The sequence below is a fragment of the Oncorhynchus tshawytscha genome, unplaced genomic scaffold (genome assembly GCF_018296145.1).
Source record: "Oncorhynchus tshawytscha isolate Ot180627B unplaced genomic scaffold, Otsh_v2.0 Un_contig_4556_pilon_pilon, whole genome shotgun sequence".
NCBI classification, from domain to species: Eukaryota; Metazoa; Chordata; class Actinopteri; order Salmoniformes; family Salmonidae; genus Oncorhynchus; species Oncorhynchus tshawytscha.
This window is the reverse complement of record NW_024609635.1, coordinates 246,409-264,564: the sequence shown is the minus strand read 5'-3', so window position 1 is coordinate 264,564 and position 18,156 is coordinate 246,409. Positions and strand designations below refer to the sequence as shown.

Below are 18,156 nucleotides of genomic sequence, written 5' to 3'. Positions count from 1 at the left end.
ATGATGCATGTCTAAGATTTATTCAATAATAAATGTCAACGGAATGAAGGCAGAATAACTATAAAAATGAGCATTGACAACAATTGCATAAACTGCTTTATAATGAAGACCACACAGGGTCTGTGCATAAAATAACAAAATAGAGTTTGGGTCTTTTGCTATGGCATCTGCATACTGAGTCCATTCCAGCATGACTATCTAGTGATCAACTACGGCCTAGTAGTGGTCCTTAGATTCCCTAGGCTCCCTAGTCAAGGACACCAGCTCAGAGGTCCCAAGCTCCTCCCCCTCTCCCAGTGGGACACACCGCCCCAGCAGCCTCCTCAGAGCCAGACGGAACTCCCTCGACGCAAAGTAGTACACAAACGGGTCAAAGCAGCAGTTGAGGCTGTTGATGCTCAGCGCTAGTTTATAGTATCTGTACAGGCTCTTGCCCTGGGTGTGGAAGACTACATGCAGGCCATGAAGGGTGATGGTTGGTAGGTAACACACCACAAAGCACAGGGTTGCCAAGGCGACTGTGGTCTGAGCCCGTCGCCTTGACAACACTTCCATCTTACCATCACTGCCTTCAGCTGCCGTCGGCAAAGACCTGTGCAGGCCTCTGGCCACGGCAACGTAACAGCTGACCAGGACGGCTAACGGCAACACGTAGAACATCAGCAGAACCACTAGGAAGTAGAGATAGGCTACTGATTGGTGAATGAACAGTTTACGTGGAAGCACGTCGAAGCAGGTTGTGATGTTTAGCTCGACGACCCGGAGGGTGAGGTCACGGAGGAGCAAGGGTGTCTGAGTAATCAGAACAAATGCCCAGATGAGGACGCAGGTGATGGTGGCTCTCCGGGCGGTGCGCCAGTGTTTGGTGCGTAGCGGGCGTACGACACCGCAGTAGCGCTCGAGTGCGATGGCACAGGTGGTGAGGACGGAGCAATGCATGTTGCAGTTGAGGGCTGTGGTGGTGAGGCCACAGAGGGCAGCGCCCCACGGCCAGTCATTACCCCACAGGTGGTACAACACCTGAGAGAGAGAGAGAGAGAGAGAGAGAGAGAGATGGGTTTAGTGGTCATCACTAAGAAAGGAAAAGTTTATTTGGAAACTTTGTGACATGTGACAGCAATAACAGTGCAGATTAGTTGTAACCGGTGCCAGAGTGTCAGAGACAACCTTGTACTTGGCACTTACCGCATGACTGCGCTGTGTTTTACCTGTAGTGGCAGTGACTCACCTGTAGGGGCAGGAAGGCGCTGTAGAGCAGGTCTGCCAGCGACAGGTTGATAGCAAACACAGACGTGGGAGTGTGGCGTTTGTAATGGACATTCAGCAGTGCTACCAGAGAGAGCAGGTTGCAGGGCGTACTGCACACAAACACAGACAGGTAAATAACAGGCACAGCCATGGTCATCACAGGACTGACCAGCATCTCCAGGGTGGCATTGGTGACCCCTCTGGCCACCTCTACTGAGATGTTCATTGTGACTGACCACAACAGTAACTTGACCACAGCAACAGGGGGAGTTGACCAGGCTGACCGCTCCTGTTACTTAGGTTGGTGTACAAGCATCACTGGCAATGATAAGGGAAGAAAAGAGAGTGTTATATATTTCATTTGAATACACCAAAACCACACACTATGTTAGAGGAAGTGAAAGATATTGGTTCGGCAATGAGAGAGTAGTGTTGATGAATGCAGAAACAGTTCATCCATGTGAAAGACGAACAATGTTTTCCCCTTACACTATACTAACGTTACACTAGTTTCACTATTCACACTGTGACTACAACTGGAGAAAGCCCCTGATGTTCCCTTAAGGGGTGAAGTTATTGTAATGCTCACATGGGTCTTTCCATCATGCCTATTTCACATCTGTGTATGTGGAAATACAAGTTGGAACAGGAAATGTACTGTCATAAACAGCTTGAGGTGAAGTTAGTTACTTTTTCCTATTGACATATTATTTGTATTTGACATGTATTCTACATGGTATTGACCTATTTCTCTAGTACAGAGTTTCCAAATCTCGGTCCAGGGCGCCGTGTAGTTTTTGCACTACACAGCTGATTCAAATAATCAAAGCTTGATGATTAATTGGTTATTTGAATCAGCCGTGTAGTGCTAGGCAAAAAAATAAATGTGCACCCAGGGGGCCAGGAACAAGTTTGGGAAACCCTGATCGAGTACAGGGGCTCTCCAACCCTCAAAGGGTTTTCACTCCAACCCCATTTGTAACTAAACTGATTTAGTTTATCAACTAGCTAATTATTATAATCAGGTGCGCTAGATTAGGGTTGGAGTGAAAACCTACAATACGGTAGCTCTTCAGGAACAGGGTTGGAGTGAAAACCTACAATACGGTAGCTCTTCAGGAACAGGGTTGGAGTGAAAACCTACAATACGGTAGCTCTCCGGGAACAGGGTTGGAGTGAAAACCTACAAGACGGTAGCTCTCCGGGAACAGGGTTGGAGTGAAAACCTACAACACGGTAGCTCTCCGGGAACAGGGTTGGACTAAAAACCTACAATATGGTAGCTCTCCGGGAACAGGGTTGGAGTGAAAACCTACAAGACGGTAGCTCTCCGGGAACAGGGTTGGAGTGAAAACCTACAACACGGTAGCTCTCCGGGAACAGGGTTGGAGTGAAAACCTACAACATGGTAGCTCTCCAGTAACAGGGTTGGACTAAAAACCTACAGGACGGTAGCTCTACAGAAACCTGGTGGGAGAGAAAACCAACAGGATGGTAGCTCTACAGAAACAGGGTTGGAGAGACCAGATCTACAGTACCGGTCAAAGGTTTGGACACACCTACTCATTCAAGGGTTTTTCTTTATTTTTACTATTTTCTACATTGTAGAATAATAGTGAAGACATCAAAAATATGAAATAACAGATATGTAATCATGTAGTAACCAGAAAAGTGTGAAACAAATCAAAATATATTTTATATTTGCGATTCTTCAAAATAGCTACGCTTTGCACACTCTTGGCATTCTCTCAACCAGCTTCATGAAGTAGTCACCTGGAATGCATTTAAATTAACAGGTGTGCCTTGTTAAATGTTAATTTGTGGAATTACTTTCCTTCTTAATGCATTTGAGCCAATCAGTTGTGGTAGGGGTGGTATTCAGAAGATAGCCCTGTTTGGTAAAAGACCAAGTCCATATTATGGCAAGAACAGCTCAAATAAGCAAAGAGAAACAAAAGTCCATCATTACTTTAAGACATGGTCAGCCAATGCAGAACTTTGAAAGTTTCTTAAAAGTGCAGTCGCAAAAACCATCAAGCGCTATGATGAAACTGGCTCTCATGAGGACCGCCACAGGAAAGGAAGAGAATATGTTTATTGGAGTTAACTGCACCTCAGATTGCAGCCCAAATAAATGCTTTAGAGTTCAAGTATCTAAATTGTAAAAAATTAAAAAATAGTTGTGATATGCACAGGGTGCAGTGTTTCGCTACACCTGCAAAAACATCTGCTAAACACGTGTATGCGTGTTTAGAGAGAATGCCAACAGTGTGCAAAGCTGTCATCAAGGCAAAGGGTGGCTACTTTTCTAAAATATAAAATCTATTTTTATTTGTTTAACACTTTTTTATTACTAAATGATTCCATATGTGCTATTTCATAGTTTTGATGTCTTCACTATTATTCTACAATGTAGAAAATAGCACAAAAAAAATACAATTGAAATAAAACTTGAATGAGTAGTTGACTGGTACTGTAGTATTTTACTTTTTAGCACTTTTTTACTGTCGAGGAAGCTTGCTGATAAGAATTTGCACCACTTACGCTGCACCCTGTGCATATGTCAACAAACAAAAAACGTTGTTTGATTTAGATAGTTTGAAATAGGTGTAGAGCTGTGAAGCAGCATTGTGAAGCTTATGAATTGTTATTTTTTTAAATCTCCCAGGCAATGCATGCGGTCATTGAGATGAAACCTCAATCTGATTTTCCACTCTGATTTCAATAGCTATGTTTCCATCCAATTGGCAACAGATTTTCATACTAGTATTCTCAAACCCGCATAAAGAAAATACGCGCATTTTCCCACCAGCGGGGCTTCTTGGCGGATATAAAACAGTGCGTGATGACGTGATTGATCTAGCGTTTGTAATAGATCTTAAAACAACATGATACACTGTGTCAAATTTTTAAGGTACTTGCTGAGGCCTGCATATAGACAATATCACCATAATCCAGCACCGATTCCTTTTAAAAAGTGCATTGAACATGATCCTTTCTGCCGTTTGACAAATAAAAATAATCCAGATTTTTTGTTGTTGTCCATAATAATCTTACCATGTAGGCTACACATGCGCTCTAGACAACAGCGCTATCTGCGCCCTGCTCGCTGTTGGATATTTTATTTTTATTTATATCACCTTTATTTAACCAAGTAGGCGAGTTGAGAACATGTTCTCATTTACAACTGCGACCTGGCCAAGATAAAGCAAATCAGTTCGACACATAGTTCGACACACACAGTTCGACACAGAGTTACACATGGAGTAAAACAAACATACAATCAATAATACTGTAGTAAAAATAAGTCTATATACAATGTGAGCAAATGAGGTGAGGTAAGGGAGGTAAAGGCAGTAAATAGGCCATGGTGGCGAAGTAAATACAATATAGCAATTAAAACACTGGTATGGTAGATTTGACAGTAGATGAGTGTGCAAAGTAGAAATACTGGGGTGCAAAGGAGCAAAATAAATGAATACAGTAGAGGAAGAGGTAGTTGTTTGGACTATTTATAGATGGGCTATGTACAGGTGCAGTGATCTATGAGCTGCTCTGACAGCTGGTGCTTAAAGCTAGTGAGGGAGATATGTGTTTCCAGTTTGAAAGATTTTTGTATCGCATGTGCCTATACCAGAGTGGGCACACTCACTATATAATGCAAACAATTGTGTGAGAAACCCACCTGCAGAGTTAAAAATTTGATGGAAACCCATTTAACTTGTATTTTTTATTCGGTACATGGGAATTTAACCGCAAATTGTATTTTTATGTGCACCACGTCATGACGCACAGCCTTTTTATTTGCAACAAGTCAATATGGTTTTATGAAAAAAAAAAGAAAAAAAATACGTTTTTTTTAAATAAGCAAAAATATGATTTTTATGCGCATGAATTCGCATGAATTCGCATGAAAATCTGTCGCCAATCGGATGGGAAACTAGCTAGTGTCTGTGATTTAACAACTATAGAAATACAACTGTGACCAATAATTAAAAATAACACTTAAGCTAACATCTCCATGGAAGAACATTGATCTGTATAATCTAAACTGATTAATTAATGTTGGTGACTTACCTTTATGCACATGTGATCCGCACTGTCAGTGCTGCTACATTCAAGTGGGTAATCAGCCATATCACACAGGAAATGTGGTAGAAATGATTTGTTCTGTGTCTTGCCCAATGACAATGATGTTGGTTCGCTATCACTCACCACTAAGGAACTGAACATGTGCTCGTAGTGTACCAGGGTGCATGCTGTTGACACGTGTGGTGAAAAGGCACTATCTGTGTCACTGCAAAGGAAAATACTGTAGCTGAACACAACAGTTGGTGGAGACAGAAAGGAAACCACCTACTGTACCGTTACTCCCTGTTCTTAAATGAAATACACATCTTACTACTATGCAAAAGTAGTGTCCTCTCATATCACCAATCTAGTACTGTTTAATACAAAATATATACTGAACAAAAATATATTTGCAACATGCAACAATTTCAAATATTTTACTGAGTTACAGTTCATATAAGATATTCAGTCAATTGAAATACATTCATTAGGCCCTATTCTATGGATTTCACATGACTGGGTAAGGGTGCAGCCATGGGTGGTCCTGGGAGGGCATAGGCCCACCCACTTGGCAGCCAGGCCAACCCACTGGGGAGCCAAGCTCAAGCCAATCAGAATGAGTTTTTCCCCACAAAAGGGCTTAATTACAGACATAAATACTCCTCAGCACCCACCACACACACCTTCAGACATCCCGCAGATGAAGATGTCGGATGTGAAGGTCCTGGGCTGGTGTGGTTACACGTGGTCTGCGGTTGTGAGGTCGGTTGGACATACTGCCAAATTCTCTAAAACGACATTGGAGGCAGCTTATGGTAGAGAAATTACCATTCCTTTCTCTGGAAAAAAGCTCTGGTGGACATTCCTGCAGTCCGCATGCTAATTGTACGCTCCATCAAAACTTGAGACATTTGTGGCATTGTGTTGTTTGACAGAACTTGCCTTTTATTGTCCCCAGCACAAGGTGCACCTGTGTAATAATCATGCTGTTTAATCAGTTCTTGATATGCCACACCTGTGAGGTGGATGGATAATCTTGGCAAAGGAGAAAAAGTCACTAACAGGGATGTAAACAAATTTGTGCACAAAATCTGAAAGAAATAAACTTTTTGTGCATATGGAACATTTCTGAGATTTTTTATTTCAGCACATGAAACTGAACACTGTACATGTGGCATTTGTTTTTGTTCAGTGTATGAAATACAAGAATGGGTTGAGACGCTGCTGTAGCTTACTCACAACAAAAAGACGTTGTTAGTTTAGGAAATCACAGTGGAGAAGTGTAAGGAACAGCCCAAAATCACACACACCTGCAGCACAGGATGCAAACTGTTTGTTTCCCAGCTCCTGTGCTGCAGATGTGGGTGTGTGTCTCGACTTCTATGGCAGAAGAAGTCAGCTATATTGTACCTAAAATGTGTATTATTTTTATTGTATTGTTTTCCAAGATACAAACACATCCCAAGTAATAAAGATAATACAAAGGCTGGTAAAAAATACACAAAAAACATGTTTTGTCAGTTGATAGTTTCATTGTGTAGCATTATGAGTCATCAACTGCTGTCATGTACATATTACGGCTGTTTGCGAGTTCACAAAGTACATATTCTACATTTGAGTCCATCTGCTCCACAGACGTATATCAGGAAAAGTCAACAGAATGACAAAGTACATCATTCTTCATCACTGTGTGTACAGAGGAAGTAAATACATACTTCACTGAGAATCTACACCTCTGTGACAGTGGAATCTACTGTACCTAGGGTTACTAGCCTAGTAGATGCACAATGCAAAGAGATTCTAGAACCTAGATAATGTAGGCCTGGCTGTAATGTCCCTTCTCCTGATTACCAAGGTAAAGTATGTGTTAGCAACCATTAACCAATCACTCTTCTCCATTGCTGCCCTCCCCCTCCTCCCCGCTTCGGGCATTGCAGCGGTTGCCATGGCGTTTTATGCCCCACACCACGTCAGAGCTGAAGGGGCAGAAGAGGCAGAGGTACATGCCCTGTCTGTGGTTGTGGTAGATATGGTTGAGTAGCGAATACTCTAGTATGAAGGCCTTGCTACACTCTTTACAGCAGTAAGGTTTGGGCACGTCGTGCTTGTAGCTCACGTGGTGGATGGCATGGCCCTTCATCTTGGAGCGCTTGCCGCACAGGCGACAGTTGTAGCGACCCCCCTGGCGCTGGATATATTTGGTCAGGAAGGCCTCTTCCTGCTTTTTGTGTTTGTCACTTTTTTTGTTGTTGTTGGTCTGTAGCTCCTCTTCCTCTTCATCATGATCATCTTCCTCACTGCCTGCCATAGAGCTTCTATTTCGTTTCATGGGGCTGCCGGCTGAGCGGGAGTCCTCTTCGTTATCCTCGCCTTCCTCCATCTCCTCAAGTCCTCTTTTCCTACCTCCCTCCTTCTTCGCTCCTCCTTTGTCCTCATCCTCCTCTTCTGCCTTGGGCTCACTGAGAGGATGACTACTGTCTTTTGACAGCACATCTACACTGATACCTTCCTGTTCTTCTCCCCCCTCCCCCCTACGCTCATCCCCTTCTCCCTCCTCACCCTTCCCAGAGAGGCAGTGGCAGGTGAGCAGGTGCTCGTAGAGGCGCGGGAACTCCCTGGCCGTGTGGAAACACACGCTGCAGTGGAACAGCCGTGCCGTGCGCTGGTAGAAGAGGGCGTTGCCCAGGCGACCCACAGGCGTGTCATCCAGGCGGCTTGGATGGATCTTAGCGATGTGGATGAGGTAGCTGCAGTGGCTCTTACACTGGAGCAGACAGTGGGGACACTGGAGGTGCTGGAGATAGCTGTCCGACTCCCGGTCTCTGTCCCGCCCCTGGCCGCCAGAGGAGGAAGACTGCCTCTTGAGTTCCATAACAGCTCCCTGTGACTCCTTAATGTCCACAACGGCTTCTTTTGACTCTGACTCATTAATTTCAATCATGGCTGACATGGACTCCTTCACATCCATTGCGGCTGAAATTGACTCCTTAACGCCTATTGTGGCTTCCGTTGACTCCTCTAAACCCGCCATGGCTGTCTCTGACTCCTTAACCTCCATCACGGCTCCCATTGACTGGAGCTCACTGGACACAGAGGGGAGTGAAAAACTTGCCGTTTTAATGATTGATTATTGTTTATTTGAATAAGACTGAATGTATGTAATACAGAAGTACAATACATCAGTAATGACAACGTAATTTCACGGTTGTCCAAATGCATACAAATTTACAAGCTAGCATTGTAGCACATCTGTACATCAGGAAATCTATGTCACTAACAACGTTGAGTGTGCAGTTGTCAACATCTGACACTAGCTTAATCTAGATTCACATCCGACATTGTAGAGGCATAATTCCAACCATGTTCACAGAATGAAAGTATGCTAGTTCATTCCCAAATAGATTTAGCCGAACTCAAGCTAGTTTACTGTGTAAACAATAGCACATAGTTCGTTCGAAAATGTACGTTTTAACTCACCTATCAATTCTCAAAAAACCAATGAAACACACATTCTATATTTCTGTGACTAGATAGACTATACCTGATTGCTGTTCGTTTACATTTTGCGGAATAATTTGATGAAATAGCAAAAATCTGCTATAATGTAACAGTTTTTCCTCGGGAGCCTTTCCTTGGTTAATCAGAAGTGACGCTCAGCACGTTGACGTGACGTACCCTCCATCATTAACTCTCTACTCACCGTTTCGGCTCCCTGCTGTTCTGGATAACAGAATAATCCATGCGTGGTCTATCCTGAATTTCTTGGTTCGGTCTGTGTTGCTTCTTCTCGTCCTTTTGGCTAACATAAAGTGAAGAAGTATCGGTTCTGCTCGGGCTATCGCTGGGATAAATCGTAGGAACCGCGTCATCCCACAATCTCTTTCTCCGTGTATTGAGTCGAAAACATTATTTGCTGAAATGAGCCTCGCATATCTGAGTGCCGTTCAATACGCCATTCTCGTGCAAGGAGGCGAATTCCACCAATTTTCGTAATACGATGTAGTCTTTTGGAAAATAGTGGAAACTGGTGGTTTGCAGCCAAGGAAAATGCACCTTGTCGGCGTTTTGTAAATGGAGCAAACTGGGGCAAGCACCAAAGCTGTGTTTGAAAACCCATGCTAACATACGGTGTACTACATACTTAATGAGTATATACTATTAGTTCATTTTGGCATACTGTAAACAAACAGTATCCTTTCAATTAAGTAGTAGTTCTTCACCTGTCTACCGGAAGTTGATGCTGTTGCGATGCAAATTACTTGTTAGACATTTTACGAATTCGGGTGTGTTCTTAAATTCAGGGCCAGAGTGCGCTTGTAAATTCAGAGTGTTGTCAGATTGTCCCTTTTGTAAATTCAGAGCGTTTTTTGCACTTGGAGCACACACTAGATGCTCGGGCCAAGGAGTAGGGTTGATTTGAGCGTTCTGACCTTACAATGGAACCCAAGCTAACGTTGGCTAGCTTGCTAGCTACTTCCAGACACAAATGAGTACACTTTGACCATTTTAGGCCTTAGCAGACCTGGTTCGGCAGTGTTCATGTTATCCAGAGTGTTGGTGACTGTAATAGGCTGGACACATGACATTTCTAACAATGCTTTTTTTTCTGATAACTAGTTCATCACATCTGTCATGGAGCCCAATTTCATAGTTTTACTATATGTCCCAGCTGCTTGCCGTAGTTTTGAAGTAATCAGGAAAAACAGGCCTTATTTTAGGGCATTTTTCACCCTGCCAGCTCCTATTAGTTCTATTGAGCACCAACTCTCCTTCCGAACATTCTAAGTCACCAATGCCTGCTTTGCTATTGTTGGCAATGAGACATGTTGTTTGTAGTTAAAATGTAAACAACAACAAAATATTACTCATGGAACTCTGAGGTTGTCCCATTGTTTCCTATAGGGAAATATACAGTGGGGCAAAAAAAGTATTTGGTCAGCAACCAATTGTGCAAGTTCTCTCACTTAAAAAGATGAGAGGCCTGTAATGTTCATCATAGGTACAATTCAACTATGACAGACAAAATGAGAAGAAAAAAAATCACATTGTAGGATTTTTAATGAATTTATTTGCAAATTATGGTGAAAAATAACTATTTGGTCAATAACAAAAGTTTCTCAATACTTTTATATACCCTTTGTTGGCAATGACAGAGGTCAAATGTTTTCTGTAAGTCTTCACAAGGTTTTCACACACTTGTTGGTATTTTGACCCATTCCTCCATGCAGATCTCCTCTAGAGCAGTGATGTTGTTTTGGGGCTGTTGCTGGGCAACACGGACTTTCAACTCCCTCCAAAGATTTTCTAAGGGGTTGAGATCTGGAGACTGGCTAGGCCACTCCAGGACCTTGAAATGCTTCTTACGAAGCCACTCCTTCGTTGCCCGGGCGGTGTGTTTGGGATCATTGTCATGCTGAAAGACCCAGCCACGTTTCATCTTCAATGCCCTTGCTGATGGTAGGCTTTGTTACTTTGGTCCCAGCTCTCTGCAGGTCATTCACTAGGTCCCCCCGTGTGGTTCTGGGATTTTTGCTCACCGTTCTTGTGATCATTTTGACCCCACGGGGTGAGATCTTGCGTGGAGCCCCAGATCGAGGGAGATTATCAGTGGTCTTGTATGTCTTCTATTTCCTAATAATTGCTCCCACAGTTGATTTCTTCAAACCAAGCTGCTTACCTATTGCAGATTCAGGCTTCCCAGCCTGGTGCAGGTCTACAATTTTGTTTCTGGTGTCCTTTGACAGCTCTTTGGTCTTGGCCATAGTGGAGTTTGGAGTGTGACTGTTTGAGGTTGTGGACAGGTGTCTCTTATACTGATAACAAGTTCAAACAGCTGCCATGAATACAGGTAACGAGTGGAGGACAGAGGAGCCTCTTAAAGAACAAGTTACAGGTCTGTGAGAGCCAGAAATCTTGCTTGTTTGTAGGTGACCAAATACTTATTTTCCACCATAATTTGCAAATAAATTCATTAAAAATCCAACAATGTGATTTTCTGGATTTTTTTTCTCATTTTGTCTGTCATAGTTTAAGTGTACCTATGATGAAAATTACAGGCCTCTCATCTTTTTAAGTGGGAGAACTTGCACAATTGGTGGCTGACTAAATACTTTTTTGCCCCACTGTAGGTATGTCTGTCTATTTTGTCAAATTTCTTGTAATGTGTATATTTAGATTTTATTTTTTAATTGGACACCATTTTAATCATGAGAAACTCCTCTTTCTAATTGTGTACGGCTGGGCAGTGTATTCTGCTGTCATCAAACACTAGACCAGAAATAGTCCGAAGTTGCAATTTTTTTTTTTTTTACTTCCTCGTTATGCAGACATAAGCACACTCAGAAGGGATCCTTTGAAGTCAGCGTAGATAGCCAGAGCGAATTCATGAAAGCACCCGAATGTCCATTGAGAACGCACAACGACTGTACCATATAGCTAAGCTAAGAATGACGGGAATAATCAAGTCAATAAACATTGGGTAGTTAGTTAGTTAGCCTATAGTTAATATACTGGCAAGTTTGATGTATAAGTTAGTAGCCAACTAACGTTAGGTAGGTAGCTAGCATACTGCTGTAATGATATGCAATATGGTTCGTAAGGACAGCATAGCTAACAAATTGTCAGCCAACATAACATGTAAAGTAACTTATTTGAAAAATCATTACTTTATTACATTGCTCAACATTTTCTTAATGTTTGTCTTAATTAGTTAAAGCAATGAATTTGTATCCGCTCTCGTACTTCGGCTGCATTTTTTCCGCCATTATCTTCATATCGGAAAACGATGTGAAGCCATGCCCATTTCCGGAATAATTGCATTATGGGCCCTAAAGTACGGAAACAGTCCTCTGCGTTGTATACTTCATATTTTGGAGAATTTAGTACGACATCCGGGAACTTTTGGCATACTAACTATATCCATACTATGACCAATACGCATACTATATACTCAATTCACGTCACAAATAGTACAGTTAATGCGGTTAGTATGAGTATTCGAACACGGCTCAAGTGATATTTAGGTTTCCACCATGGAGGTAGAAAATCTTTGACTCATCTTTATATATGTGCACTAATGGCTGCTTAGACACGCCACTGAGGACTTTCTCAGAGATAGATAGAGGACTCTAGTGCCCAAAAGCTGTTTTAGCATGGGCAGCGCCATTCAGTACTTTAGACATTTTGAAATAGTCAACTGTGCAAAGCAAAGGATAGAGGGACGAACAGAGGGGACAGGTTTTCGGAATGAAATGCAGCTTTGATTTTTCCTTGTGATTCCTTTTGCTCCAAATGTGTAAATCTCCAATAAAAGTTGTATCAATTAAACATCACAAAAATCAAACAGGGTGGACATTTTGTAGTCTTTGGTATTTCCCAGCCTCTTATTTCCCCATCACTTCCTCTCAAATGTGAGAAACGACCCAGATACAGAGTAAGAATGTGTGAAAGGCGGAACAGAAAGAGTTGTGGTTGAGAGACTGGTTAGAAGAAGTTGAACAGAAGGAGCATGGTGCCTTGACATTATTGTAAACAATGAGTGCTGGGCAATATCACACATTTAAGCTCTAGATTTCTCAGCTTACCCCTCAACCACACATACACACACACATCTACTCACACTTTCAACCCTAGACAAACCCATGGCCACTTAATGTACCTCGTAACTCAGCAAAGAGTTGAACTGGCAAACAGGTCCTGAAAACATTGTTGACACATATGACACCCACTATGACCAGAAGCCTCTTATTTCCCCCTCACTTCCCCTCAAAACGTAGAAATGGCCCGGATACAGAGTAAAAACGTGTGGAAGGCGGAACAGAAAGAGTTGTGGTTGAGAGACTGGCTAGGAGAAGTTGAACAGAAGGAGCATGGTGCCTTGACATTGTAAACAATGAGTGCTGTTGCCTGGCAACCCAAACTCCCTGCTCCGGCCAAACGCTACGCCACGTCCATGGATTTCAGTTTATTCTCTGCAATTAGTCTGGATCTGAGTACCTCCCTGATGATTTCTAGAACGCAAACACATTCTAAACGCTCTGATTGGTCCCAGAAATCGATGGGTTGGGACAAAGCCAGAACACATGTGGGTAAAGTGGTGTTGTGGAAATTTGTCATTGGCTTTGATACTCTGATTGGTTAGAGATGATACAATCACTCACAACTTTGTTTTGTACATGACCTTTCATTTTGACGTCACCACTAACGACTTCAACGATGGCAGTCTCAGATAGATGTTGCGAACATAGAACAGTGGAAGAATTCAGTTTGAGTCATCAGGAAATGAGTGCTGGGTAATATCACACGTTCACTCTCCATATTTCTCACCCTTCCCCTCAACCACACACACACACACACACACACTACCTTGTCTGTGGCTATCCTGCTATCTACTCACACTCTCAATCCTAGACAAACCCATGGCTATATTGTACCTCGTAACTACAGGTACAGTACAGACACCTACAGACACAGGTACAGTACAGACACATACAGGTACAGTGCAGACACATACAGGAACAGTACAGACAAATACAGGTACAGTACAGACACCTACAAGTACAAACACCTACAAGTACAGACAATTACAGGTTCAGTACAGACATCTACTGGAACAGTACAGACACCCACAGGTACAGTACAGACTCCTCTTTCTCCTTCTCCCTAGCTATGCTGCAGTGAGGGGTTTTGGGCGCAGGGGACAGCAGGGGTCAGGTACAGGCACTATGAGGTCACTATGGAGGGTGTGAGCCCTACTCTACAGCGCTGACTGGTGGTGTTTCACAGAAGACAGGTGCTCTCCCGTCTGGCCCAGCAGCAGCAGCACAACAAGAGGAAGAACAGTGTCTGGCACTGAGAGAGTTAGCCTGGTCACGCAGCGCTCTCGTTTAGTTTTACTTCAACAAAATGTCAGCTATCGCACGATCAGGCAGATTTCACCAGAATACATGTGTGTGAGAGAGAGATCTGTCTGTCTGTCTGTCTGTCTGTCTGTCTGTCTGTCTGTCTGTCTGTCTGTCTGTCTGTCTGTCTGTCTGTCTGTCTGTCTGTCTGTCTGTCTGTCTGTCTGTCTGTCTCTCTGTCTCTCTCTGTCTCTCTCTCTCTCTCTCTCTCTCTCTCTCTTTTCTCAAACTGTTTCAAGATATTTTTATTATTATCTATTACATTTCCATGACCTGGAAAATAGATAAGAAGGCACATAGGGCAGAGTTAGTTTATATAGGTAGTGTATCTGCCTGTCAGTGTTTTGAATGGCCAGCAGGTGGTGATATTAAGCAGAAATCAGAGAGCCTCATAAACCTTTTGATTCACTAATAGGTATTTGGTAGCCTGCTGTAGAACATGTGTGCTCAACTAGGGGAAGAGGTATTGCTACTCCTCTACTACTTTTAATGGTTATAATGATACATAGCTAATGTTGTTTGTGTTTTTGGTCTCAAATGATAGAATAAAGAACATACGGCACGATCACCTATACATTGTGTCTGTGATGAATCAAACATATAGACAGTAGTTCAGCAATAGAAGGACCATCTTGTATTCTCCAATGTACTGCAGACAGTCTGGAAGTCCTAATCCAATGCATGTGATTGAATATACTGGTCGCACATCTGAGTGCTCTAGTCTTCTCTACCCACCAGAGGTTAAAGACTATAGGACTGTAGAGGCTTTCCGCTTGGGCTTTATCATGTTAGAGACCCCCCTCTGGTGTGTAGACTCAGCTGTAATAAAATGACATTCTCTGAGTGATGCAGCACACACACACACACACACACACACACACACACACACACACACACACACACACACACACACACACACACACACACACACACACACACACACACACACACACCACCACACCACAGTTCTCTTGGGGCATATTGACTATTGATGGACCACAATGATTGTACAGAGTAAAGCAATCACCACAGTTATCCAAGGTTGAGTTTAGTTGTTCTGTTGCCATGGGGATGTGCCCATCTTTGAAATGTTTTTGGAATGTAATATGTGTTCTTTTCAAAGACTTGCAAATAAGTAAAAGGTGTTGTCTGAGAGAAGAGAGAGAGAGAAAGAAAGATAGGTAGAGATATAATGAGCAATGAAATGGGGGGGAGAGGGGATGTGTTTTTTTTCATATACTAGTGCAATATGTAAGGAGAAGTATGCCATTTAGGAAGCAGACAGTATCTGAAAGGACCAGTACCAGCCGGGTCTGTCATTGTTAGCTATTTAATGGTGGCTGACAGGGCAACCATATGATAGTCCCAGGAGTGGCCTGCCCATTCAGTACTGTGACAAAGATCAATGAATGAGGAGCTCTCTCTCTCACACACTCCAACTGTTCTCTCGCTCTGGTAGAGGGTTGCCCAATTCCATTCTGAAAACTGAGGTAGATGAGGGTGGAATTTCATTGTGAAAAACTAGCCTTCTCTCTGGCAAGGAGAGTCGAAGGAAAATTTATTTTGGAATGGAATGCAGAAAGTAGCACAGATTTTACAGCCTGGGTGTAGCCTATGAAATATCAAAAATACATAATAAAAGTAAATATATATTTACAGACACACCTAATCATTCAAGGGTTTTTCTTTATTTCTACTATTTTCTACATGGTAGAATAATAATGAAGACATCAAAACTATGAAATAACACATATGTAATCATGTGGTGACCAAAAAAGTGTTAAATAAATCAAAATATATTTTATACATGAAATTTTTCAAAGTAGCCACCCTTTGCCTTGATGACAGCTTTGCGCACTCTTGGCATTCTCTCAACCAGCTTCATGAGGTAGTCACGTGGAATGCATTTCAATTGACAGGTGTATCTTGTTAAAAGTTCATTTGTGGAATTTTTATCCTTCTAAATGCGTTTGAGACAATCTGTTGTGTTGTGACAAGGTAGGGGTGATATACAAAAGATTGCCCTATTTGGTAAAATACCAAGTCCATGTTATGGCAAGAACAGGTCAAATAAGCAAAGAGAAACAACTTTAAGACATGAAGGTCAGTCAATGTGGAAAATTTCAAATACCTCGAAAGTTTCTTCAAGTGCAGTTGCAAAAACCGTCAAGCGATGTGATGAAACTAGCTCTCATGAGGACCACCACAGGAAAGGATGACCCAGAGTTACCTCTGCTGCAGAGGATAAGTTCATTAGAGTTACTAGCCTCAGAAATTGCAGCCCAAATAAATGTTTCACAGAGTTCAAGTAACAGACACATCTCAACATCAACTGTTCAGAGGAGACCACGTGAATCAGGCCTTCATGGTTGAATTGCTGCAAAGAAACCACTACTAAAGGACACCAATAAGAAGAAGAGACTTGCTTGGGCCAAGAAACACGAGCACTTGACATTAGACCAGTGGAAATCTGTCCTTTGGTCTGATGAGTCCAAATTTACGATTTTTGGTTGCAACCGCGGTGTCTTTGTGAGACGCAGAGTAGGTGAATGGATGATCTCCGTATGTGTGGTTCCCACCATGAAGCATGGAGGAGGAGGTGTGATGGTGTGGGGGTGCTTTGCTGGTGACACTGTCTGTGATTTATTTTGATTTTAAGGCACACTTAATCAGCATGGCTACCACAGCATTCTGCAGTGATATGTCATCCCATCTGGTTTGCGCTTAATGGGACATTGACCCAACACACCTACAGGCAATGTAAGGGCTATTTGACCAAGAAGGAGAGTGATGGAGTGCTGCATCAGATGACCTGGTCTTCACAATCACCCGACCTCAACCCAATTGAGATGGTTTGGGATGACTTGGACCGCAGAGTGAAGGAAAAGCAGCCAACAAGTGCTCAGCATATGTGGGAACTCCTTCAAGATTTTTGGAAAAGCATTCCAGGTGAGGCTGGTTGAGAGAATACCAAGAGTGTGCAAAGCTGTCATCAAGGCAAAGGGTAGCTACTTTGAAGAACACTTTTTTGTGGTTACTCCATGATTCCATATGTTATTTCATAGTTTTGATGTCTTCACTATTATTCTTAAATGTAGAAAATTGTCAACATAAAGAAAAACCCCTGAATGAGTCGGTGTGTCCAAACGTTCGACTGGTACTATATGTATATTCAAAAAATATATATTCAAAAAATAATATATATATATGTATATATATACAGTGCCTTCTGAAAGTATTCAGACCTCTTGACTTTTTCCACATTTTGTTAGGTTACAGACTTATTCTAAAATGTATTAAATCTTAGTTTTTTATCAATCTACACACAATACCCCAAAATGACAAAGCAAAATCTGGTGTCTATTAGTTTTTAACTATACAGAAATATCACATTTACATAAGTATTCAGACCCTTTATTCAGTATTTTGTTGAAGCACCTTTGGCAGAAATTACAGCCTCAAGTCTTCTTGGGTATGACGCTACAAGCTTGGCTCACCTGTATTTGGGGAGTTTCTCCCATTCTCCTATGCAGATCCTCTCAAGCTCTGTCAGGTGGGATGGGGGAGCTTTGCTGCACAGCTATTTTCAGGTCTCTCCAGACATGGGTTCAAGTCTTGGCTCTGGCTGGGCCACATAAGGACATTCAGAGACTTGTCTTGAAGACCCACCTGTGTTGTCTTGGCTGTGTGCTTAGGGTCATTGTCCTGTTGGAAGGTAAACCCTTGCTCCAGTCTGAGGTCCTGAGCGCTCTGGAGCAGGTTTGCATCAAGGATCTCTCTGTACTTTGCTCCATTCATCTTTCCCTCAATCCTGACTAGTCCCAGTCCCTGTCGCTGAAAAATACCCCCACAGCTTCCACCACCATGCTTCACCGCAGGGATAGTGTCAGGTTTCCTCCGCACGTGACGCTTGATATTCAGGCCAAAGAATTTAATA

General features: G+C 42.5%; 2 protein-coding genes across 4 annotated transcripts; both read right to left on the bottom strand.

The window, feature by feature from the left end:
- Nucleotide 1: 1 nt before the first annotated feature.
- LOC121845351 (P2Y purinoceptor 8-like) lies at nucleotides 2–5,493 on the bottom strand. Its single transcript, XM_042316539.1, has 3 exons — nucleotides 5,326–5,493; nucleotides 1,229–1,566; nucleotides 2–1,020 (listed from the first exon to the last, which is right to left on the bottom strand). The coding sequence occupies exons 2-3, from the start codon at nucleotides 1,472–1,474 to the stop codon at nucleotides 217–219; spliced, it is 1,050 nt and encodes a 349-aa protein (XP_042172473.1). The 5' UTR covers nucleotides 1,475–1,566; nucleotides 5,326–5,493; the 3' UTR covers nucleotides 2–216.
- A 1,239-nt stretch (nucleotides 5,494–6,732) lies between these two features.
- On the bottom strand, nucleotides 6,733–9,473 carry LOC112235967 (chromosome alignment-maintaining phosphoprotein 1). Of its 3 annotated transcripts, none has more exons than XM_024404529.2 (2): nucleotides 9,020–9,473; nucleotides 6,733–8,402 (listed from the first exon to the last, which is right to left on the bottom strand). In XM_024404529.2, exons 1-2 carry the CDS (start codon nucleotides 9,058–9,060, stop codon nucleotides 7,205–7,207), a joined length of 1,239 nt encoding a protein of 412 aa, XP_024260297.1. In that variant the 5' UTR covers nucleotides 9,061–9,473; the 3' UTR covers nucleotides 6,733–7,204. The 3 variants fall into 3 exon arrangements, with proteins under 3 accessions (XP_024260297.1, XP_024260298.1, XP_024260299.1); XM_024404530.2 differs by lacking the exon at nucleotides 9,020–9,473 and adding an exon at nucleotides 8,861–9,007; XM_024404531.2 differs by lacking the exon at nucleotides 9,020–9,473 and adding an exon at nucleotides 8,797–8,984.
- Between the last annotated feature and the right edge of the window lie 8,683 nt (nucleotides 9,474–18,156).